Here is a 24,251-nt window from a genome sequence, read left to right as displayed (position 1 = left end):
ACTACTAAAAATTGGGAGGGTTTGTACTTTTCCTTACTAATTAAAAAATAATTAACCAATAAAGCTCATTAATCAATGCATGCATGGACATTGTGAAAGGTAAGAGTACAAAATCCACTTTCTCTAAGAGATTGATTTATTAATTAATATTCAATCATTAGTTAAGACTAAGAGTTTTAATATTTTAAGGAAGATCAATCAATAACAAAGTTCTTGAATTAGGGTTACATGCTTAGGCATTCAATAATCTCGAGTGTTCAAGCCTTAATGAGGAACTAACGCTCTTGACCTCAAAATCTTGGTGGGTCGTGAGCGTAAAGGACACGGAGGTGGTGAGTTAGCTCGAGTTCTTGAGATCGAGGAGGTTGGTGTGTTATTTTTATATTTTTTCGAAAGAACGTGTGAGATCTTGGAGAGAGAAACGAAATTGTGATGTCCCACGTTGATTGGGGAGGAGAATAAATCACCATTTATAAGGGTGTGGAAACCTTCCCCTCCATTTTAAAGCATTGAGAGGAAGCCCGAAAGGGAAAGCCTAAAGAGGACAATATCTACTAGCAGTGGATCTGGGCTGTTACAGAAATATTCTTTGTAGGGAGACACCTTTTAAAAACCTTGATGGGAAACTCGAAAGGGAAAACCCAAAAAGAACAATATGGGCTAGCGGTGGGCTTGAGCTCTTACAAATGATATAAGAGTCAGACACTGAGCAGTGTGCGAGCAAGGATGTTGGGACCTCAAGGGGGGTGGATTGTGAGATCCCACATCGATTTAAAAGGGGGAACAAAACATTTTTTATAAGGGTGTGGAAATCTCTCCCTAGCAGACGCGTTTTAAAAACCTTGAGAGAAAGCTCGAAAGAGAAAGCCGAAAGAGAAAGCCGAAAGAGCAGCGGTGACTTTAGGTTGTTATAGAACAAATTTTCATTTTACTCGACTATTTCGAGAAATACATCTATCAATTCTGACTCTTTCTTTTTCAAGTGATTTCAAAACTGCTCAGTAACATAGATATGAACGAGGGAGTGAGTGGGGAACAATTTTTCCCCTTAAATAAATGGGACTACGTTATAATATTAAATTTTAAATTTTAAAAAAATTATGTTGCAGTAGGTTTGCTTATGAAATATATTGATTTTTTTTATCGTTCTTTAATAAATATTATATTGAAAATTAATCATTTAGTTATTAATTAAGTTACTCAAAAAATTATTATTAAAATAATAAAAGAGGTAGAATAGTTAAATTAAAATGTTTAATTGTAATTATAGAGAATAATTGTTAATTATGACATATTTTGTAAATTGGCAAGTTAAAGAGGGACAAAAATGTCCAAAAATCAATATTTTAATATACTAGTTTATTACTGTATTTATATAAAAGTTATACTCGTGTTTGTCTAAAATTTAGGGGTGTTCATATCGTTTGATGATCCTAACCGTTTAAATAACTCAACCTTCAGTTGAATTTTCGAGAAACCAAAAATTCTACTTGGTTCTCAATTGAAACTTTTTTTTGTCGAGTTCACTCGACCAATCTAAAAATAGGGTTTATAACCTAATGTAACGATTTCTGATTGAAACTTTTTTTCTTTTTTTTGTCGGGTTCACTCGACCAATCTGAAAATAGGGTTTATATCCTAATGTAACGATTTCTGATTGAAACTTTTTTTCTTTTTTTTTGTCGGGTTCACTCGACCAATCTGAAAATAGGGTTTATAACCTAATGTAATGATTCCTGATTCAAACTTTTTTTTGTCGGGTTCACTTGACCAACCTGAAAATAGGGTTTATATCCTAATGTAACGATTTCTGATTGAAACTTTTTTTTTTGTCGGGTTCACTCGACTAATCTGAAAATAGGGTTTATAACCTAATGTAACGATTTCTGATTGACACTTTTTTTTGTCGAGTTCACTCGACCAATCTGAACATAGGGTTTATATAATCTAATTCAACCCTAATTTTAAGATTGTTATGAAAATGAAGAGTTTTTTTTTTTTTTTTTAAGTGAGGCTAGTTTTAAGTTAATAAGGTAACTTATACCGTGGATAAGTAGATTTTTTTTAAATAATTAAAAAAAAATGAAAAACCCAACAGCCCAATTTGAAAGTATAGAGTTGGTTGTTTACCTTTCTCGGGTCACCAACCCAACCAGCCCGAACTTAACCCGTGTATTCCCTTATTAAAATTATCATAGGAATAAAATATTTATTTTAGAATTAAAAAAATGTTAAAAAATAACAACAATTTGTAAATTTATAGTCATGATTAAATTTTAACGTAATTTAAAGAATTCGAAAATAAATTAATACCTAAATTCTTACTCCTACACAGTTTACTTCTCGACTATGTAAGATTTAAAACGTTCTTCACTCTCAATTTTTATCAACCACTCGAGACGAACGTTTATTTAAAAAGAAAAATTAAAATAACGCTTATATTCTATATTTATATAAATCCATATCTAATTATTATCTAACAAATTAAAAATTAAAAATTAATTTCTTATTAATTATCTAACAACACACCATAAATAATCAAACCTTCATAATATTTAAAATAATAAAAAAATTCATATTTTAATATTTTTAAAAATAATAAAATAATTTAAAAAAAACAAATTTGTTCTAATTTAATATTCCATTAAGATTCGAAAACGAGAGTTTCCATGCTTTCAGTTCACCGTCCAGACTCCCACTGCAGACCGAAACGACGCCGTTTAACAACCCGTCGGAAACCACCACCAGGGATTTCACCGGTTTCCGGTGACCCTCCAGTACGGACAAGCAATTAAAACTCCCATCTCCTACACGTCGCCAAATTCTGACCGTTCGATCTGCGGACCCACTCAACAGCAAAGCCGAGACGTAGATCAAACAGAGAATCGCGTTTTTGTGTCCCCTCAATGCTCCGATCACCGCCATGTGATTCGCGCCGTCCTCTCTTTCCCACACCAGAACGGACCGATCACAGGCACCGGAGAACAGCAATGAACCGTCGTCGTTTAACGCCAATGCATTCACCGCCGATTTGTGCTTCTCTAAAGTCGTTATCAGAATATGCCGTTTCTCCGCCGCGGGTTTCGACCATACTCTGATTCTCCGATCGGCCGATCCGGTATACACAATCCCCGCGGCGGAGACGGCTACTGCGTTTATGGCGTCCTCGTGCGCTGCCTTGACGGACTCGACGCAGCGGTGGTCGGAGCCTTGCCAGATTTTCAAACTCCGATCCCAAGAAACAGAGTAAAACGAATTTCTGTTCACGGCGAGTCCAGTTACGGCGTCGGCGTGTTGAATCCAGAGGACTTTCTTGTGACGGCGGACGTTGACGTAATTTTTCGGGAGTATGAAGCGGCGGAGGCGGTCGTTGACTGTCGGGAGAGTGTTGACCTTTTTGAATTGATTATTCGTTAAATTCCAGACGCGGATTTTTCCATCTTGATGAGAAGTAAGGATTTGGGCGTTGAGAAAGGCGATTCCCTTGACGGCGCCGGAGGAGGAATCTCGAGCGTTGATTGAGGCTACGTGGGAATACGTGGATCGATCGTAGACGTTGATTTCGTGAGCAGTGGCGACATAGAGGTGGGGACCATGGACGGCGAGATGGGAGATTGGGAGCTTGAAAGAGGCGAGGTGAAGTTGAGAAACGGCGACGTTTCCGGTATTGTTGACGGTGGGGAGAGTTTGGAGAGATGGAATGGACGGTTGGGATTGAAGGGAGAGATTGCTTTGGAGAGTGGAGCAGCTAGTGTCGGAAGTCGGTGTCGACGACGACGATGAAGAGTTGACCGACGTGTCGGAAATTGAGAAGGAGGAGGATTGAGGCGGCGTATTGGAGTCGGCGGCGGTGGCACAGGAGAGTAGCCATGATCGGACACTCATGACGGCGGGAAGAGGGAGATGAAGAAATTGTAATGGCAACGAGTTTGCTTGGGGAAGGGTATATATATAGAGAATCCGGAATAGGCGGATGGCCATTAAGAGACTGCCACGTGGCAATATTGTCACAATCCCACTCCTGCCATAACAGGACAGCTATTGTCTTACCCGTGTTCTATGCAACAAGTCAACTCCTGTTAAAGGAACAGGACTCACCACAATGGTATGGCATTGTCCACTTTGAGCATAAGCTCTCGTGGGTTTGCTTTAGGCTTCCCAAGATGTCTCACACCAATGGAGAGTGTATTCTTAGATTATAAACCTATGATCATTCCCTAAATTAACCAATGTGGGACACTTTCATCCTTTCATCCAACAACCACGACTTAGACAGCATACAACTCAGGGTAGGGAATATAGTAACGACTCAAGCTCACTGTTAGCCAATATTGTTCTCTTTCGACTTTTCCTTTCGAACTTCCCCTCAAAGTTTTTAAAATGTGTTTCCACACTCTTATAAATAATGTTTCGTTCTCCTACTCAACCAATGTGGGATCTCACAGATACCAGGTACTGTTCAATCCAATCTAGTTTTAGAATCCATGAAGCAACGTTATATGACTATAAGAGTGTTTGAGCTACAAAAAAAGTGAGTGAGGGGTTCTTACTTGAGTATCGTTCTCGAGACGGCCAAATTACTATTTTACCCTTCGTTATTTTATGGAACGAGAGTTAGAGTGAAGGTGGAGAAGGGCAAGAAAGGTCATTTGGAGTGTGAGGAAGACAGCAGGCAAGTGGAGGGTGTTCAAACGCGGCTATGAGAATACTTAGTTTACTTTTGTTTGAAGCTTCCTCTTCACATCATCTGTTTGTTTGTTGTATGGTGTTTATGAGATCCCCTTCTAGGCTATCGCAGTGCCGGGAAACCACCAATGGACCACCAAATTAAAAAAAATAATAATAATTTTTATTATTATTATTATATATTTAAATTTTTATGAGGGTCGATAATATTCTTAAACTTTAAAAAAAAATTAAAATAAAAAAAATTATAGTGATTAATAATTTGTTTCAAAATTAATTTTAATTTTTTTTTAGAAAACTTAAAATATGTTAAATCAATAATAAAAATATCACTGAATCTAATACTCTGTCTAAAAATAATAATAATAAAATAAAACATAAAAAAAATTTATCAATGACATCTTGTAAATTATCTCAAAACTTTTTAATATTAGTTTTGAAAATTCAAAGAATTTTTTTTTTAGAAAAGGTTTTGGAATTTTTAGAAAAGTTTGGTCGTTCCTATAAATACTTTTTTTAATTTTAAATAGAGTATTAACAATAAAAATATTATTTAAATTTTTAAAAATTTATGGATATTTTTGGATAAAATTCAAAGTGTACGACTATTTTTATTAATTTAGTTCTCATAATATTTTTTTTTTTATCATGAATACAAAAGTTTTATTTTTTTAAATTATATTTAATATAATTACTCTAAATTTTATGATTAATTTAAAGTTTTAATTATTGATTAATTTCCACTAAATTTGTGACTTTTTTTTTTATTCTTTATTTATTTGTTTTTATCTGTTTGATTTGATAATCATCTTGAGGGGTGACATTTACTTTCGTAATATTAATATTGACCAATGGGTTTATTTTCTTTTTCCCCTTTTTAACCTTTTCATCCTTTTTGTGGATTACTATTCTTAGCTGACTTATCCATTATAAATAATAAAATATTGCATTTAATACAATATTATTTTTTTAAAAAATAAATGCAACTTGTTAAAAAGTTATTTATTCTCTTGCACCAAATCATTTTACAAAAAAAGAAAAAAAAAATCTAAAAACTTTTCAAAATATCATTTTTATATTAGCATCAAACTCAATATTTATATATATATATATATATTAATATTGTCTGTGGGACGATAAAAGTCACACATGGACTAATTTAAAGAATGATCATGGGTTTATAATAAAAAAATACTCTCTTCTTTGGTACGAGGCCTCTTTGGAGAAGCCCAAAATAAAGCTATAAGAGCTTATGTTCAAAGTGAACAAATCATACCATTGTGGAGCGTCGTATTCGTCTAACAATGTCCATCAACCAACTTACGTTCCTCAATGTTCATGATATTATATAAAAATGAATAATAAAAACTAAAATTGTTATTTTTAAAAATGTTTTAAAAGTTAAATAATTATATTAGTAAGAGAGAAAAATTAGTTTTTAATATTTTTATTTTAGGTTTAAGAATTAGAATAAATATTTTGTTACTAAACTTTTATTTAATGTTAATATTGATTGAGAAAGAAAATGACGTCACTAGACTTGGATGGAGAAAGGGACGGGAAAGACTTTTGGTTCAAAATTTTGTTTATGATACCTACGAAGTAATGCACGGGAAAAAAAATTCTTGAAAACCAAATAATTGTGTTTGTTTGGTGTTTCCGAATAAATGTTAATCAAAATTTCATATAAATAATATATTTTTAGTAATTTTATTATATTCTTTAATTTTAGATAATTAAAAAATAAACTATTCATTTATTTAATAAATTTTTTTGTCAAAATAAATTAAATACATATTTAAATAAATTATTATTAATTTATTTCTAATAAAATTTTAAACTAATATCAATTAATTAATTGAATTTATTTAAAATAAATAAATTAAGAAATGAAATGTTATAAAAAAAATTTATACAAATAAATAATATTTTTTTAATTCACATAGTTACTTAGATAATTAATTGTTTTTAATTAGTTTATTTTTATTAAGTCAAACTATTAAAATAATTCTAACTAATAAATATTTTAAATTTTAAATTTATTTAGTCGTAAAGGTTAATAATTATTCTTAAACAAATTATTTAAGAAAAAATAATAAACATAAATATTTAAAAAATAATTTTTTAAAAACAATAATAAAAGAAAAATAATAACAATAATAATAAACAAATAAATAATTGGGTTCGGGGACTTCAGGCAAGAACGGGAATGGGAAAAAGGGATAATCCTTGTCCTAGCTTCCGTTTAGCCAATGGCTCTTCATTTCCTGTCTCAATAGAGACTCTCTCCCGTTGAAGAGGTTGATCTACTAGTTCTTCCTAACGGATTCACCTCATTAGGCCCTGGGACTTCAGGCAAGGACCAGAACGGGAAAAAGGAATAATTCTTGTCCTCACTCCCGTTTAGCCAATGGCTCTCCATTCCCTGTTTAAATGGAGACTCACCCCGTTGAAGGTTGATCTACTAGTTCTTCCTAACGGATTCACATCATTGGGCTCGGGAACTTTAGGCAAGGACAAGGACGAAAACGGGAAAAAGGAATAATCATTGTCCTCACTCCTGTTTTAGCCAATGGCTACCCATTTCCTAACTAAATAAAAATTCTCCTTGATCTACTCGTTCTTTCCAACGAATTCACTACATGGGGCCGAGATCCATAAATTTGTTGTTTCGACAAGTTGGGAAATAAAAAACGTGATGTATGTAAGCAAATTGCTTATTAATGACAATGGGGACTCCATAGGATAATCACATTTCATTTCATATAATCAATAAGGCTTTTATCATCATCTCCATGCTTATCTCCGTATAGACTGATTCCCTTCGAAATTGTGCAGTTCAAACCAGAGTTTGGCTGGCATTTAATACTCGAGGGTCCTGGCTGTAGCACAGGTAGCAGGCCATTAAACAATGACTGATTGTGGTTTGAAAGGCATTGTTTTTTGGTCCAGTTTCAAGATTTTTCTCCCAACTGTTCATCAGTCTGCAAGAAAATGCAGTGTCGGCTGTTGGTTGTGAGGACAAGCCGTGATTGAGAAGTGACAGAGAAGATAACGAAATTGTGAGATCTCTTGGTTGGAGAAGGGAACATAGCACTTTTTTTTTTTTATATAAGAGGGTGAAACCTATTCCTAGCAGACGTGTTTTAAAAATCTTGAGGGGGAGCCCGAAAGGGAAAGCTTAAAGAGGACAATATCTGCTGGCGGTGGATATGAGCTGTTACAAATGGTATCAATTGTGAGATCCCACATCGATTGGAGAGAGAAACGAGCGCTAGAGAGGATGTTAGACTCCAAAGAGGGTGGATTGTGAAATCTCACATCGTTAGAGAGGAGAACAAAATATTGTTTATAAGGACGTGGAAACTTCACCCTAACAGACGCATTTTAAATTCTTTGAGCAGAAATCCGAAAGAAAAAACCTAAAGAAAACAATGCCCACTAGCAATAGGCTTGAGCCGTTGCACAAATAATACAAATAATACAGGCCTTGTTGTGTGTATTTCCATCACATGCATACAGGACCTCATGATGGGCTCCTCTCCATCAACATTATATGGTTGGACAGTTTGAAAGCTTAAGATCAAAGTCATTTATTTGCATTTACTATCATAGACTTGGGTTAATGAAGATGATTGATCAATACAGCAACGTGATCAAATGCACTTGTGCAGATATTTTAAGGCTACATGATTTAGATATGCTAAGGCTATCTCTAACGCCCTTGATCTAGGATTCTAAATCCGTTACGGATGGTATCAGAGACGAACCTCTTCAAGTAGGATGTCCTTCGGAAGAACCTCTAAATCCGTTAACGTTATTTAAGCCACAACATCCGGAGAGGGACCTTATCATTTCAGTTACCCACCACTGCTACAACTATTTCCCTGCCAATGACACGCACCACTCTAGGAAAAGGTACGTCTGTAAACTAGTATCAACAGTTGGTTTATCTTTTGAGACATCTTTATAACTTAGGCAAGTAAGGAAGGGAGCGAGGCATTTTAGTGTTCACACAGCACATTTTTACATTGATATGAATTTTCAAGACATGACCATCACCACACTCCATTCTTTAACCATGACTCCCTTCTTTCCAACCCCATCTCCATCTCCACTTGTAACAGCTCAAGTCCACTGCCGACTGCCGACAGATATTGTCCTTTTTAGACTTTTCCTTTCGAGGTTTCCCGCAATAAAACGCATCTGCTAGGGAGGAGCTTTCATACCTATATAAAGAATGTTTCGTTCCCCTCTCCAACCGATGTGGGATCTCACACCATCCCTCCGATAAAAAAATTAGCTAAAGGCAACTCCAAAGAATGTATAGTTTGATCCTATTTATGGGGATTCCGTAAATATTCCATTCCAAAAAGAGAAAGTTCGAAACAATTGGGATTTTTTTGGAGATTGGATGCAGTTACTAATTCATGATCTGGCATGTACAGAATGAAAACTTCATTCTCGATTCTACGAGAATTTTTATGAAAGCCTTTCATTTGCTTCTCCTCGATGGAAGTTTTATTTTCTCAGAATGTATCCTAATTTTTTGCCTAATTCTTCTTCTGATGATCGATTCAACCTCTGATCAAAAAGATATACCTTGGTTATATTCCATCTCTTCAACAAGTTTAGTAATGAGCATAACGGCCCTATTGTTCCGATGGAGAGAAGAACCTATGATTAGCTTTTCGGGAAATTTCCAAACGAACAATTTCAACGAAATCTTTCAATTTCTTATTTTACTATGTTCAACTCTATGTATTCCTCTATCCGTAGAGTACTCTATGTATTCCTCTATCCGTAGAGTACATTGAATGTACAGAAATGGCTATAACAGAGTCCAAATGTGCATTTTACTTCCTAAATGTGTATATGCACATGTATGCATACTAATTTATCATTTTATTAACTTGCCATGGTGCACTCATGCCATATATATTATCAAACAGATTGCTGAGGTTAAAGGATAGAGCTCAATTGTTTTTATAAAACTTGACTTATTATTCTACAATTGTTAAACATTTTTGAGGTTGTTAAAGTAAGATTTATACCTTTGAGCTATTCCAAACATGCCTAGGGTACCACCAGTGTGAAGCATCACCACATCTGCTTTCACTTTGGCTCCCTTTTGAGAAAGAAAAGTAGCCATTTCCCAAGCAGCTAGAGTGTAAATAGGATCAACAAGAATACCGGTTTCCTGAGCAATTTGTTTGCATATCTCCACTTCACCATCCAGCACATTGCCAAATCTACAAGATGGGATAGAGATTATAACATAGACGCAGCTAATTCAATTACTACGATATTATTATGTTTAGAAACCTAAAGTTTTTGCTAAAATGAATATGATTTAAACGTAATCTTTGCAGGTCTATTAACTCACCGAGCCAGTTCTGAATACCACCATACATGCAAGCCTGGAGAAAAGTAATCTACGGTAGAAGAGGTTAAGATTAGAACGAAATACTCACTTTCTTGGACGGAAACGCTCTACCCAATTTACAATTCCGCCATTTACTTCATCCTCGCCTAGGCCAATAGGATAGCCAAAATGCTTCTTGAATTCAGAAATTAAACGCTTCTCCTGCCGCTTATACCCATCAATTCTATCAGCCAGCATCACTGCTGTTACCTCCCACGGGAGCCTAGCAGGAATGACAGAGAAAGAGTGTTTCAACGAAATTAGTAGAAGTTAGAAGCTAATGCAATTCCCAGGTGGGTTTCACCAGACTGATCAGTGTACACACCCTAAACATAGAGCTCCAAGACCCAAACCGATAGCAGTCGTCCCAGTACCGGCATCAACGACAAACTTAATAGCTCTCTGTTTCCCAAGTAAATGATCCTGAGAAAGGTAGTTCACCAATCGAATTAAACCTACAAAAGCGTGAACTTTTAGCAAGGAAAGAATGCCTGAAAAGAAATACGAACAAATAAAAACTTGGTCTAGATAAGTAATAGGGTATACATTATGATAAGCACATTGCTTCCTTAGCGAAATAAAAACATGCTAAATAAAGATGGAAGTAAAAATAATCTTGAGGAAGTTTACAGCTTTCCAGGATTGTGATTTAAGGAACTTTCAAAACACAAGTTCTTTGGATTTTTTTTAGCCCCCTAACTTTCAGGTGAAACAGAATAGAATAGAGTTCAAAAACTTTATTTAATCTTCCCACCAACGTTCATATTTATGCATGAGTATTTAATCAAGCCATTCTCGTACATACAAACCATAGAACTACATCGTTGCATCGAGTTAGTCAAACTGGAAGGCATATTTTCATACAAGATTTTGTTTTATCCATATCATGTTTGCAAGTCAAGGTTTGCCAACAAGAAATATTCAAATATAACTGCAGCATGTAAATACAAATCCTGGAAAACGACAAACAAAAATGCTTCGCCATAATGTTTAAAAGGCTGCCACAAAGTCTAGATTCGAAATTCATATCCAATGTTACGGAAATTCATTTCAGGACCAAAACTAAAAATGTAAAAACAATCACTCATGCTGAGGGTCAAAAGTACATAGGTGTTAATTCATCGATTAACTCAAAATTTTAAACTGATAGATTATGCTAAATTTAATTATGTTAAACACTCCAACACTCTCCCTCATTTGTGGGCTTAAAAATTTGTAGAAGACCGGGCAAGTAAACAATATTAGTTGGAAAGGAAATGACATTACAAGGTTACGAGCTCAAGACATTCTACTTTGATATCATGTTAAATCATCAATCAACCTAAAAGTTTAAGCGGATGGGTTATAATAAATTTACTTATATCAATGCTCACAATATGTAATATATGCTTGATGGAACGTGTACGTATATTAAGACTACACTCACTTTAGAAAGAATGGTTTTCAGTTACCTAGCAAGGCAATTGAATCTCCAGCTCCTTCATTGATAACTACAACCTTTCTTTCATACTTTCTAGCCCTTATATGAAAATCATAATCAACTGGCAGAGAATTTGTAGTAGAACACGGTTGCTTCATGATAGAAGATTGAAAAACATCATCGAACCATAAGATACTACCACTACTTCCTGCCACTAACTCAGCTTGAGTCTTGAGCATTTTTTCCCTGTTGGCATAAATAGATCTGGGAACATAAGTGACGTTTCCATATATTGTTGACATTAAGTTGTATCCAGTTAAGAGTTCTGGTTGCTCCCCTCGTAGAAGTAAATGTGATCTCAGACCTCTCTCTGCACATAAAACAGCTGAAAGTAGAAAATCAGTACGCAGAAACAAATTTCTACCAGGCTCAATTTTGTTCTATATTCTACACTTTTTAGATATGTTTTGGGTCAGTTTAAGTCTTTTGGAGTCAATTATAGCACATATATTATTTTGCAGGGAGAAAAATATATATATTTAAGAAAACATCCAAGCACCGTGGCACGAGTGAAGCTGAACCAAATGTACCCTAATGCATGAGAACACCATCTTTTTCTTGTCACTCCGCTAAAACTTGACATCATATACTTGTGGTTTTACACTTGTGCAAAGAATAGAGAAAGAAAGGGAGATAAGTTTTTCACACAGGAAAGAACCTACCAGTAGCAGCTGCATGTGCACTTTGACAACCCCCACATGTAACCTATAAAATGGTTCAAATTCAGTGTATTGTTCCTGATCCTACGGGACAATAGGTGGCATGATTCAGAGTAGGCATAGTTACGAACAAAACTAAACAAAATAAAGAGTTTTGGTTCCATCAACTCCAAGAAATGTAGATGAACTTATGCGCCAAATGCATCCTCTAAACAAAAATTTAAGGGTGATATCAATGCCAATCATCAGCAGCTATCTGCTTAATATAAAATGCTTAAAGAAGACATATTTTTATGACCCTGAGAGACAATAAACACGTATCTCTCACAGAGTCGCACTGTAGTACATAATCATGTCACAAACAAAAATAAAAAAGAAATGACAGAATTTTAAAGGATAATAGACATGAATCTTGTTATCTTTGTCATTCAATTCAGCCTAGAATGGAATTACTAACTAATAAAAATCCCTAAAACTAAGGAATCCACTGCTCATAAAATCTATAGTACTTACTTGATTAACGGTGAGGTCTCACGTCGATTGAGGAGGAGAGCGTTCTAAAAACATTGAGGGGAAACCCGAAAGCAAAATCTCAAAGAGGACAATATCTGTTAGCGGAGGGCTTAGACTATTACAAGTAACTAACTAAACCAAAATTTGGATATAGTTAAAATAAGAATATAAATTCTAACCTAATAGAATATCTAAATATCCCATTATTCTTTTTTTAAGATATAGTGAACACGCACCTAGACTAATCTCGCAAGACAAACACTCGATCTACCACATTTGGATGCCAAGAAACACCTAGAGTACTAAATTCTAAGCAGATGGTCACCATGGATTGAATTTCTTTCCCTCAAAGGCTTTTACTATTCAGCACAAAAGATAGATAATAAATAAAATAAAAAACGACCAAAAATCATCGTCCATATGCATTATTTTCTACAACATTCCACCATTTTTCCTTCCAAGGAACCAACAAGAAAGATATTAATGTATGGAAACTTGTATAGAAGTAACATTCACAGCAGCTCTTGAACAATCAATTCAACAGAAGAGCTTCCTGATATGCCCAAAGAGATATAATCTTACCACATCCGTCACTAAATTATCTTCAATAAGAGGTAGAAATCCATCTAGTTTTCTCGCCTTGTTGCCATTTATCAGCGGATGCAACAAATCATCCCTAACAACATAGAATGACTGCTCTGAAGCATTTGCTCTCGACAGATCATTATACGTACAAATATTAGTATCTACTGCCAAGCACGAGTGATTGGCTGGTGAATCTTCAAGATTTGTATCTTCAGTTGATAGAATAACTTTGTTTATTTTGGAATCAGGGTTAGCCAACGCCCATTGTCGGTCCAATAATCTCGCCACGAAATCTTCACCACCAAATTGGACAACCTACCTACCAGAATAATCCATCACTATTTGTACTCCAAAAACAGAAAATACAAAACATATTCGTACTGCTATGAGTTAAGACGAAGACAACTGATGAACAATATCAACAAATTTTGGTTTCGAGTGAGAATGAGCAAATCACCATTAGTTATAAGCTTTTCTGAACTCGCTATTGTTGTGAATATGGCTATCAACTCAGAATATAAAATTATGCAAATCCTAAGAAATTGAATCAAGTAGAAAGTAAACCTGTGAGCTATGGGTAAGCTTGCGCGAGGAATATTCATTGTCCATAGCTGATGTAGCAGTTTTGCTGTGAAGAAGGCGACATTTCGTATCCCTGAAAAAGAATCCAGACCCTCCCATTCTCGACTGAACCACCGTCCTCCGTGGCCGGAAAACGCTGGAAGCATCGCGGGGCCGATAGGGTAAGCTCGTGAAGCTACCAACGGAGCGCGCACTCGCCATTTTGGGTATGGCTTGCCTCATATTTTCCCGCTATCAGCATTCTGCTGCACCTTCCTTCATAAGTGTATATATACATTATATGTATATATACACATACACATACATACATATATACATTATTTGGTTAAGAAATAAATGGTGCTATTATATATGAGTCTACTCGGGCCATGTTCGTAACAATATTCTAATAAAATATGGACGTCACTACATGCATGACATGTCTAAAACGTGCGAAAAAAGTATGTGAAGATATTTCATAAACGATGACATAAAGTTAAACGTTCATAATAAATTAATTAAAACAATATTGTTATGAACAACGTAGTGGAAAACAAATATAGAGAATTTAAATAAAAATAAAGTAATGCCCAGAATGCAATTAATCTAGCTTCAGTCACATGATCTTCACTGCAACATCGTCATCCGTACTAGGGTGTCTTGCCTTTTCCTAAAAAATAAAAGTAGCACGTGGCTTGAGTATTTTAAGAAATACTCAATATGTAACTCTACGGTTGGAGTTTGAAAAATGCAATCACATGCAACATGGTGTGACCTATCTTTTCATAAAGAATATCATGACATGACTTTGGGTCCTACTTTCCAGTTCAGGAAGAATTTAATGTGTAGTGCTTTCCTACACATAACTCACACACGCGCATATGGATCCATCAAGCAGGCTCGTATACATGCTTCATGAGTCTAGCTCATCGGGCTAGTGCATGCTCTTGCTACCAAACACCACAGAGGGAAAGAGCTTGCGCAATATCATGGCAAATATAGATATCAAGGTACGTATCCATACTAATCATAAATACATGTGATCCCCATCGTTTCAAATCATGGCATAAATTTATGATGAAAGTCAAACCTCCATTCTTTAATGACATAATGAGCATACAAGACATGCATACATAGTACTTGTCGTATCTTTCGTCATTAACCTACATGCCACAACACAGCATAGTTTATAACAAAGGCATAGCATGACATAGCACATGCTAACAATCATAACCATGACACGTGCAAGGCCACAAGACACGTATTACCATACATCATACAAGTCGTCCAATCAAGTAATTAGCGAACGACACTTACATGAGTTTGCTCCTTAAATTCTTAGTCAATTCAATGTGGACTCACGACATCGAGGTAAGGCATAATGTTCAATTCAAGTCATCTAACGGTGTCAACTAAATCAACTTTTAGCTAAAAAGTAATTTAGATTGACCCAACAGAGATCGTACTGACCTTAAATTCTCATGAAAACAATAAAATATATATATATAAACTCCAAGACGGTTCACAATGTTAGGAAAGGGTATGGGATTTCAAATAGGTCAACGCCGAGTCAAATACATCGGATATACCAAGCTGAAGCAAGTCGAGGACGAGCTACAACTGAAGGGCGTCTGGTGTTACAAAATCGCTCTCTTGCATCAGCGAGATAGCGGTTGTGCGGTATTTGTTATAACCTAATGAACAAGCCAGCCATGCAAAATTCAGACTGTACAACAATAGTAGGCTATGCTCGAGCTTCAAATCACGTTTGAGAGAAATTTTTAGAAAACATGAACGATGAAATAAGTTAAAAACAATATAAAAAAAAACAATGTTATAAGCTAAAAACAAATAAGTAACAACAAACGACTTTATTAGCATATAACTCGGATAGAAGAACGGGTAATTCGTAACATCTCCCTATAGTACAGTAGACATGATTTTGGTTACCGGTCATACACCCTCATATTGACACGTTTTAAATAAGTATGATCGAGATATCTGTCATGCAACCACATGCAACATACCTTGGACGAACGTGACCATGACAACTGACACGCGTGCCACAGGACGCTCACGTGATAGCGCGCCTTTACCAAATATTTTTTGAAAAAATAAAAAATTAGCTGAATCCGGTATTGCTGAAGGAGGGCCCATTGGGCCGGCGGATGTCGGAGTCTTTTGAATTTGAGTGGGCCCATAAGTAAGAAAAAGAGATCGGACGGCTGTGGAAGCTCCATTCGGGGTGGAAATCCAACGGTGGAAAATGGAGAAATGACATATATACTTTCTGACAAAATTGTCTGCTCCAAAAAGCAAAAGCAAAAGCCCCAACCCCGAAACCCACAGAGGTCGCCTAAGTGATTGCGTTTTGTTCGATTGCGAAGAAAAGCATCGGCGACAAACAATGATTATGAAGTTTGTCGGAGTTTCTTGATTCACTAATTTCGCTTATTGTTCTTAGAGATTGAAAACGAAAATGGCTGGTGCGTTAATTGATTACAAGTTATCAAGCTGTGCGTTGAGTCGCTCCGTTCGCTTGCGATCCAAGTCTGATACTGCTCCGTCAACGTCTTCGCCTTCTTCTTCTTCTTATCTTGTTCTATCGCGCTTATTCGAGCGCCGTTGATGACCATGTTCCTCTGTTTTCGACCTTATTCCGGATCTCAGTTGCAGGTCCACTTCCATTACCAGAATCTTTTCATTACCGTCGACAACAACGAGCTTTGCGATATTCTCCCTTTTCCGCATGGACCCAGCTGCCGCTCGCCCCGCTGTAGTAATCGACAGTGGCACCGGGTATTCTTTAACATTTTATCTACAATGTCTATGAGTTTGGTTGGGTGGGGGGGTAGGGGGTTGTGGTGGTGGCTATTACTTGTTCGACGAAATGCCCAGTATGAACTTTGATTACTAATTTCATTAATGTTGGTGTTTGTAGTTGAGTAACGTCTGTTTGGTTGAACTATCTAATGCTGCTTTTTTTTAACTTTTTGTTTTTGTTATTGTTTCGTTTTCAGATATACTAAAATGGGGTTTGCCGGCAATGTAGAGCCGTGTTTTATTGTTCCTAGTGTAGTTGCAGTTAACGAATCGTTCTTAAACCAATCGAAAAATTCGTCGAAAGCGAATTGGCTTGCGCAGCATAATGCTGGTGTAATGGCAGATCTTGATTTCTTTATTGGAGATGAAGCGCTGGCTAAGTCGAGATCTAGTAGTACTTATAATCTCAGTTATCCAATTCGAAATGGTCAGGTTTACAATTGGGATGCCATGGAGCGGTTCTGGCAGCAGTGCATGTTTAATTATTTGCGATGTGATCCGGAGGATCATTATTTTCTTTTGACAGAGAGCCCCCTTACGGCACCCGAGAGTCGAGAGTATACGGGTGAAATCATGTTCGAGACATTCAACGTGCCGGGTCTTTATATTGCTGTCAATTCCGTGCTTGCTCTTGCTGCCGGATATACTACATCTAAGGTTGGTGTGTAATTTGCAGACAATTCTAAATATTGTTCTTGATTTTAGATGATTAAAAGCACAAATTTTGCAACTATTAAGTGTTTTTTAAAATACCCACAAAGCAGTTGCTACTGTTTGGAGGCTTTGCTTGAGAAGTTTTTAGATTCCTTCAAACAGTTGATTATGATGGCAATTGTCCACTTCTTCATTCCTGTACAGCACCTTTTTGATTTAGTAAAGCCTCTAAAATAAAAAGCTAGGATCCCTTTATCCTATTTTAGCGTGGACTTGTATTTCTTGCTTTTTTCCTTTTGTGGGAAAGGCATTTCCCAAAAGATTTAGCCACTTCACAATTATTGAATAGTCATAACGTTTTGCCCAAAAAATAATAATAATTAAGCCACTTCACAATTATTGAAGGAAAGGGCAGAATCTATCATTATCTGTTTGAAGATCCACCGTTCTGTTTCTATGTCTGTTGTGAATCTTTAAAAGAAACCTAGTTGTGATCATCTTTTTCATTGCGAATATTATTTTATGTGTCTTAATTTGCATTAATCTTTTGCTCATGGATTTGACAAGTAGCCTATCTTAGTGTGAGATGACAGGGGTTGTAGTGGACATTGGAGATGGGGCTTCTCATATTGTGCCTGTTGCAGATGGCTATGTTATTGGGAGCAGCATTAGGTCAATTCCCATTGCTGGCAAAGACGTGACACTCTTTGTCCATCAGCTCATGAAGGTATGTTGTTTCTTGTTAGTTCTCTTCTTCGTCTTCTTTTGGTTTAAGAATTGCATTTTGATTGTTTTGAGGATCCAGTATAGTGCTTGAGGTCAACTGTGAAACCCTGTCCTTATCGACTGCTACTACCTCATCTATGTATCACTGGCACCAGCAGGTTATTACTGGAAAGTCCTTCAGAATGTGGAAATGGAACTATTTAGAGGAATGTCTTTTGCTAAGTTTTCATTATTTGATCCTTCAATTTGTTACTGTTGACTGATTAACCTGTGCTGTTTGTGTGTGAATCCTTCGTTCTTCCACATCCATGTTATTGGACATAATGAGGGAGTTCTTTTTTTTTTAAGACGAGGTGTTGATGATCTGATATCCATGGTTTTGCCTGGTTCTACTTTGCCGAGCTTACTTGATTTGTTAATTCTTGTGAAGAAATGATAACTAGCTTGTTGATACTTAGCCGAGCTTATTTGATTCTTTAATTCTTGTGATGAAATGCTAACTAGTGGCCCTGTCTTTAGATCGAGTGAAAAGTGCGGTGGCATATGTAAAAAGTAACTTTCATGGTAAAAATGAGATAATAGGTATTCATGTGAAGTTATGACAACCTCTTGTTGCTCGAGATCTGATAGCATGCACCAACTAGTTGTAACAAATGGAGATCTTGGTTTTGGAGCTATACTAGGTCACTTCAACACTCAATCCTTATTAATGTGTTGAACCATGTGCTTGCATTCTTTGAAACTATGTTAGGGCTTAGAATCAAAAGGGGTAAATGTCAACTTCTAGGTTTGAACTGTGAGGCCGAAAAGTTGGGTAGATGGGTTTCTTTCGTTGGGTGTGAGATCAGTGTCTTTCTTACTTCTTACTTGGTTCTTCCTCTTTGTAGTAATCCTAGAAGCCTTTATTGTTGTAGTCTGGTTATGGACAAGGTGAGGAAAAAACTGGCCTCTTGAAACAAAGTGTTTTTTTTCTCTAAAGGTGGTAGCGCGACTTCTCATTAGCTCGGTGCTTAGCAGTATCCTAATTTACTTATTTTCCCCTTTTTGTGCACTTTGCAAGGTATGTAAGGTTATTAAGAAGTTTATGTGAAATTTCCTTCGAGAAAGGGTTGAAGTGGGGGAGGAGTGCACCTAGCAAATTGAGAGACGATGGGAAAGCTGGTTGGTCTTGGTGGGCTAGAACTTGAAAATCTTAGTTTGTAATAGAGCTCTGTTAGAAAAATGGCTTTGGTGGTTCCCTCTTGAGTCTAATTCCCTTTGGCCTTTGGTGTGGGATTATTGTGGGCGAGCAATCCTCATCCTTTACAGATGTTGTCAGGCGGGGTAAAGGTTCTTACAGGAATCCTCGGAAAGGAAAAGCCTTAGAGCTCCTTTATTTTTCTGAGTTAGTACGATGTGTGGTTTGCAATGGGGAGGAACTGCATATTGGGAAGATAATGAAGATAATTGGATAGGGGATCACCCCCTCTGCTTCATGTTTCCTTGTTTATATCATTTATCATTTATCATTTACGAGAAGTTGATGATGAGTGTTCTAACTCTTCTTTCTTTGATTGAAAGTTTCAATTTAAGCCTAAGATGAGGGATATTTGTTACTCCAATTCTAGCATGTCTGAGGGCTTTTCTTGTAGTTCGCTCTTTCGTTAGTTATTGCATCCCTCTCCGCCTTATGAGTCTAATATTTCTCATTTGTGAAAAGTAAAAATTCCAAAGAATTCACCTGGCAGGTATCGAGGGACGAGTGAAACTTTTGATAGCCTAGTGAGAAAGATGCCTTTTTTGGAAGGCGGGATCATTTTGTTGTGGAGCTGTGATTTTGTATGGTCAGTCTGGAACTTGTTCTTTGGATGGTTTGGTTTTTAGGGTGCCAGACAAAGATGCGGTAGGGAAATGATTATTGGTTCCTCCTTCATTTGCCTTTTCGTAAGAAGGGAAGGTTTTGGTGGCAAGTTGAGGCGTGCCCTTTATTGTGGGGCCTTCCGAGTGATAGTAACAATAGAATGTTGAGAGGGACCCTTCAGAGGTGTGGTCCCTAGTGAGGTTTAATGTCTCTAGGTTTTGTCTTACTTAATTGGAGTCCCTTCCTTTAATGGAACTTTCTTTTGTGGGCTCATATTTTTTTGGAAATGTGCATATTGTTACTGAAGTTCAATCTGTGTACTTCATATTTATGTTGTTTTGGGCATGTTGATATCAAAAGCTTAGCGAAATTGAGGATATAAGTAGAGAACGTCGGGTTTTATTATTTTATTATTTTTCATTAATTTTAGTTTATGGAATGAGCCGTTGCTTATTGTTGGGCTCACAAACTCTTGCAAATTTACCGTTCTGTTTAGGAAAGAGGAGAGAATGTACCACCGGAGGACTCTTTTGAAGTGGCCAGAAAAGTCAAGGAAATGTATTGCTATACCTGTTCTGACATTGTCAAGGTTGGAACTTTACTATACTTAATTGATAAATCTTGCTAGAAATCAAAATAGCACCTCTTTAAGACTCCTTTCAATCATAACTTAGTTTAAAGTAAACAACTCACTTCTCAACCTACTCTGTTATAGTTTTGTTAGCTTCTCGATATATCTCTGTGTCGATGATTTGATCAGGTTTGTGTGTCATTGATTGCAGGAGTTCAATAAGCACGATAGAGAGCCAGGCAAATACCTAAAGAATTGGAAGGGTATTAAACCTAAGACCGGCGCGCCGTACTCTTGTGATATTGGCTATGAACGATTTCTTGGTCCTGAGGTTTGCTTTTAGCTTATATCATCACGATGAATTTCATAGTAGATATCGTAATTGCATGTCTGGGTTAGGCTACGATGGTTAGATAGTTATTGTTATTATGGTGTTCACTTTGCAATTTTAATTATAAACAGATAGTGCTGAACTACTTGGTGATCTTTTTTGATCTTCAGGTGTTCTTCAATCCTGAAATATATAGCAGCGAGTTTACCACCCCTTTGCCTACAGTAATAGACAGGTGTATACAGTCTGCACCAATTGATACCAGAAGAGCATTGTACAAGGTAAAATAGCCTGGACAAACTATTGCGTCTGATTATGATGAAACAATCGATCTGATGATATTAGTCGTTTTTATTGGGAGACGTTTTGGATGTTTGTTACATTGTGTGTGCATTTACTAAGGGGAGCATTTACAATCAGAAATAACAAGTAAATTAAGGCATAAAATAATGATAAAAAAAGTGTTCCTTCCCTTGAAAAATCCTTTGATTTCTTTTCGTCCATGTAATCCAGTAGAATGCTCTAGCAAAAAGCGTCGACTGTTCTTGCATGGCCACAGGGTGTCCTGCGAGTGAGTAAACGAGGAGATTTGGATCATTTAGTAGGGCTGTATACCAATTAAAATAAGGGAGGATCCTTCCCCATGACTGCTGAGCAAAATGTCGTACGAAAAATATATGGCTCGTGTTTCTTTGTTGTTTTTGCAAATGGAGTGCCCGTGTTGCGAAATACTCGTGAAATGCATCCTACATTGTAGCTTGTTGTGGGCATCTGGCTTTGTGGCTAACCTCCTAATGAATGAATTTTGCTTTCTTTGGGTAATGGTCTGTCCATACACTGTCAAAGAACAGTGGGGGGCTCCTCGGTCCTGTGAGTGGCAAGATCATGGAGCAAGGAGCTCCTGGAGAACATGCCATTTGGGTTCCAATTCCCATACACTTCTGTTCACTCATGAACTGCTTAGACATATTCCATGACTGTTTGAACTCCTTAGAGTGGCTCCTTTCTAGAGTGAGTCTATTTGAACTGCTTAGACGTATTCCATGACTGTTTTACATGGAGTCGATTCGTATTCTTTACAAAAGTCTTCTTCTCTTATTAAATAGATTTTATGTTTATCTTAGAATATAGTTCTATCTGGAGGCTCAACTATGTTCAAGGACTTCCATAGGAGATTACAAAGAGACTTGAAGAAAATCGTGGATGCCCGGATCCTTGCGTCCGAAGCTAGACTAGGAGGGGAAATAAAAGTGAGAATTGTCATGATTTTCTTTTTAAAACTCTGGTTATAGTATTACAGGACATTAATTGGTAATTTTTGTCCCATTTTCAGTCGCATCCAGTGGAAGTCAATGTTGTTAGCCATCCCATCCAGAGATTTGCCGTCTGGTTTGGAGGTTCTGTTCTTGCATCAACTCCTGAGTTTTTTGCGGTATGTGTGCTATATCCCTTATATGAAAGTATGATATGCCAATTACAATGTTTTTTGGAAGGGCTATCGATTTTGATCCCTGTTAGGTGCTTTTCTTGTCTGGTGGGTTGGGGAAGGGCGCGTTCAATTGCTAAAATAGGGAGAAATGAATCTGCGAAGATTGCACATCTCTTAATGAGTTTGTCCATTCAAGCCGTTTATCGGAAACGGTCGTTCTTTGACATGACAACTTCCCAAGTGTTCGCAGAGCGACTCTTGGGGAACTTATCAATAGTCTTTTAATATGCTTAGAAAGTATTTGTAACGGCCCAAGTCCATCACTAGTAGATATTGTCCTCTTTGAGCTTTTCCTTTCGAGCTTTTCCTTAAGGTTTTTAAAACGCGTCTACAAGGGAGAGGTTTTCACACTCTAATGTTTCGTTTCTCTCTCCAACTCATGTGGGATCTCACAATCCACCCCCTTTGAGACCCAGTGTCCTTGTTGGCACACCGCCTCGTGTCCACCCCCTTTCGGGGCTCAGCCTCCTCGCTGGCACATTGCCCAGTGTCTAGCTCTGATACCATTTGTAGCGACCCAAGTCCCAAGTCCACTGCTAGCAGATATTGTCCTCTTTGGACTTTTACATTTCGGACTTTCCCTCAAGGTTTTTGAAACGCGTCTACTAGGGAGAGGTTTCCACACCCTTATAAAGAACGCTCTGTTCCCCTCTCCAACCGATATGAGATCTCACAGTATTGATAACTTAGATACAATAGATACTTGCATATGGTCTCATCTCGTATGCAACGTTGGAAATCGATGAGTTCATGAGTTCCTCTACTGAAGAACTAATTTTGTTCAATTTCAATACAGGCTTGTCATACAAAAGCAGAATATGATGAGTACGGTGCAAGCATATGCCGAACTAATCCTGTTTTCAAAGGAATGTACTGACTTATTGGATCAAATGCTCTGCTGTTTCCCCCTTGAAGAGCATGCACCTCGGTTCAGTTCGGTTCGGTTCGGTTCGGTTTGGTTAGGTTACGTGCTTCACAGCCGTTCATAGGTGTAAAATATGATCTCGTTTTCTGTATAATTTGTACGAAATGTGATTCATTACTTCAATTCTTTCATTGATGGCCAGGTTTTCTAGTCCAAATTTAGCTTTTCTCATGTAGTAGATGGGCGTTGGGCGTCAAGGAATGCTATAAAATCATCAGCATTTCAGTGAATTTTAGATGAGCTGAGCTGAGCTGAGCTGAGCTGAAGTTTCTAAAAGAAGTTTATGTTCTTCTCTTTGTTGTCTCTTGATCTATATATATATTGTATGTTAATTATTGGATAAAAATTTAAATTGGTATATAAATTTAACATCTGACCTATAGAAATGTCCTCGGGGGACAGGGAAGCTTATTCGATACTGTCTTCTCCATCACCTGTTTCATTTTCCATCACTGCAAGATTCTCCATTTATTTTTGTGGAGTCGGGATTTTGAAGAATGGTATATGTTTATATTCTCGATTTTCCATCATTTTTTATATTCCATTATTGCAAAATTATTTATTTATTTTTGGGAATCGGGTTCAAAATTATTCAATAATTTATTATATTTTGTTGATTGAAATAATTACTATAAATTGACAAAAAAAAAAAGGGAGATTTTTGTATATTTTCTGATTACAAAAATGTTTATTACATTATATTTATAATATGAAATCTTATATATAAATTTTATGTATTTTGTTCGGCTATTTATGACGTATAATATAATTAATAATAATTTTATAAAACAAATCATTTATTGAATTTATTTCATACCAAATATTCTCTTTAATTTATTTTGCATGCGGTCTTCGAATTATTCGAACGCCGCCAACAAGATGTGACTGACCTCTTCAGATCTGAAACGAAGACGGCCATAACTGTAGAGCTTCAATCAAGACTGGTAGCAGTGGATTTCAGCCACTGATATGCTTCAGATCTT

The 24,251-nt window shown here is 36.5% G+C and overlaps 3 protein-coding genes across 5 annotated transcripts; 1 reads left to right on the top strand and 2 right to left on the bottom strand.

Moving 5' to 3' along the window:
• Positions 1–2,567: 2,567 nt before the first annotated feature.
• LOC111449705 (protein JINGUBANG-like) lies at positions 2,568–3,912 on the bottom strand. Its single transcript, XM_023089719.1, has one exon. The coding sequence runs from the start codon at positions 3,883–3,885 to the stop codon at positions 2,629–2,631; it is 1,257 nt and encodes a 418-aa protein (XP_022945487.1). The 5' UTR covers positions 3,886–3,912; the 3' UTR covers positions 2,568–2,628.
• A 5,736-nt stretch (positions 3,913–9,648) lies between these two features.
• Positions 9,649–14,190, bottom strand: LOC111449244 (D-cysteine desulfhydrase 2, mitochondrial). 2 transcript variants are annotated; one of them, XM_023089053.1, is made up of 7 exons: positions 13,913–14,190; positions 13,346–13,663; positions 12,254–12,296; positions 11,563–11,916; positions 10,437–10,566; positions 10,161–10,334; positions 9,649–9,938 (listed from the first exon to the last, which is right to left on the bottom strand). In XM_023089053.1, exons 1-7 carry the CDS (start codon positions 14,150–14,152, stop codon positions 9,704–9,706), a joined length of 1,494 nt encoding a protein of 497 aa, XP_022944821.1. In that variant the 5' UTR covers positions 14,153–14,190; the 3' UTR covers positions 9,649–9,703. The 2 variants fall into 2 exon arrangements, with proteins under 2 accessions (XP_022944821.1, XP_022944822.1); XM_023089054.1 differs by having other exon boundaries at positions 11,563–11,901.
• Positions 14,191–16,242: 2,052 nt separating this feature from the next.
• Positions 16,243–23,571, top strand: LOC111449613 (actin-related protein 3-like). Of its 2 annotated transcripts, XM_023089592.1 has the most exons (9): positions 16,243–16,708; positions 16,930–17,389; positions 17,967–18,113; positions 20,449–20,541; positions 20,735–20,854; positions 21,025–21,135; positions 21,979–22,104; positions 22,188–22,286; positions 23,140–23,571. In XM_023089592.1, exons 1-9 carry the CDS (start codon positions 16,659–16,661, stop codon positions 23,218–23,220), a joined length of 1,287 nt encoding a protein of 428 aa, XP_022945360.1. In that variant the 5' UTR covers positions 16,243–16,658; the 3' UTR covers positions 23,221–23,571. The 2 variants fall into 2 exon arrangements, 1 of the variants encoding a protein (XP_022945360.1); XR_002711668.1 differs by lacking the exon at positions 23,140–23,571 and having other exon boundaries at positions 21,986–22,104; positions 22,188–22,281.
• Positions 23,572–24,251: the final 680 nt, after the last annotated feature.

The sequence above is a fragment of the Cucurbita moschata genome, unplaced genomic scaffold (genome assembly GCF_002738365.1).
Source record: "Cucurbita moschata cultivar Rifu unplaced genomic scaffold, Cmos_1.0 Cmo_Scf00011, whole genome shotgun sequence".
NCBI classification, from domain to species: Eukaryota; Viridiplantae; Streptophyta; class Magnoliopsida; order Cucurbitales; family Cucurbitaceae; genus Cucurbita; species Cucurbita moschata.
The sequence above is the reverse complement of the archived record's forward strand: the minus strand, read 5'-3'. Positions and strand labels throughout refer to the sequence as shown.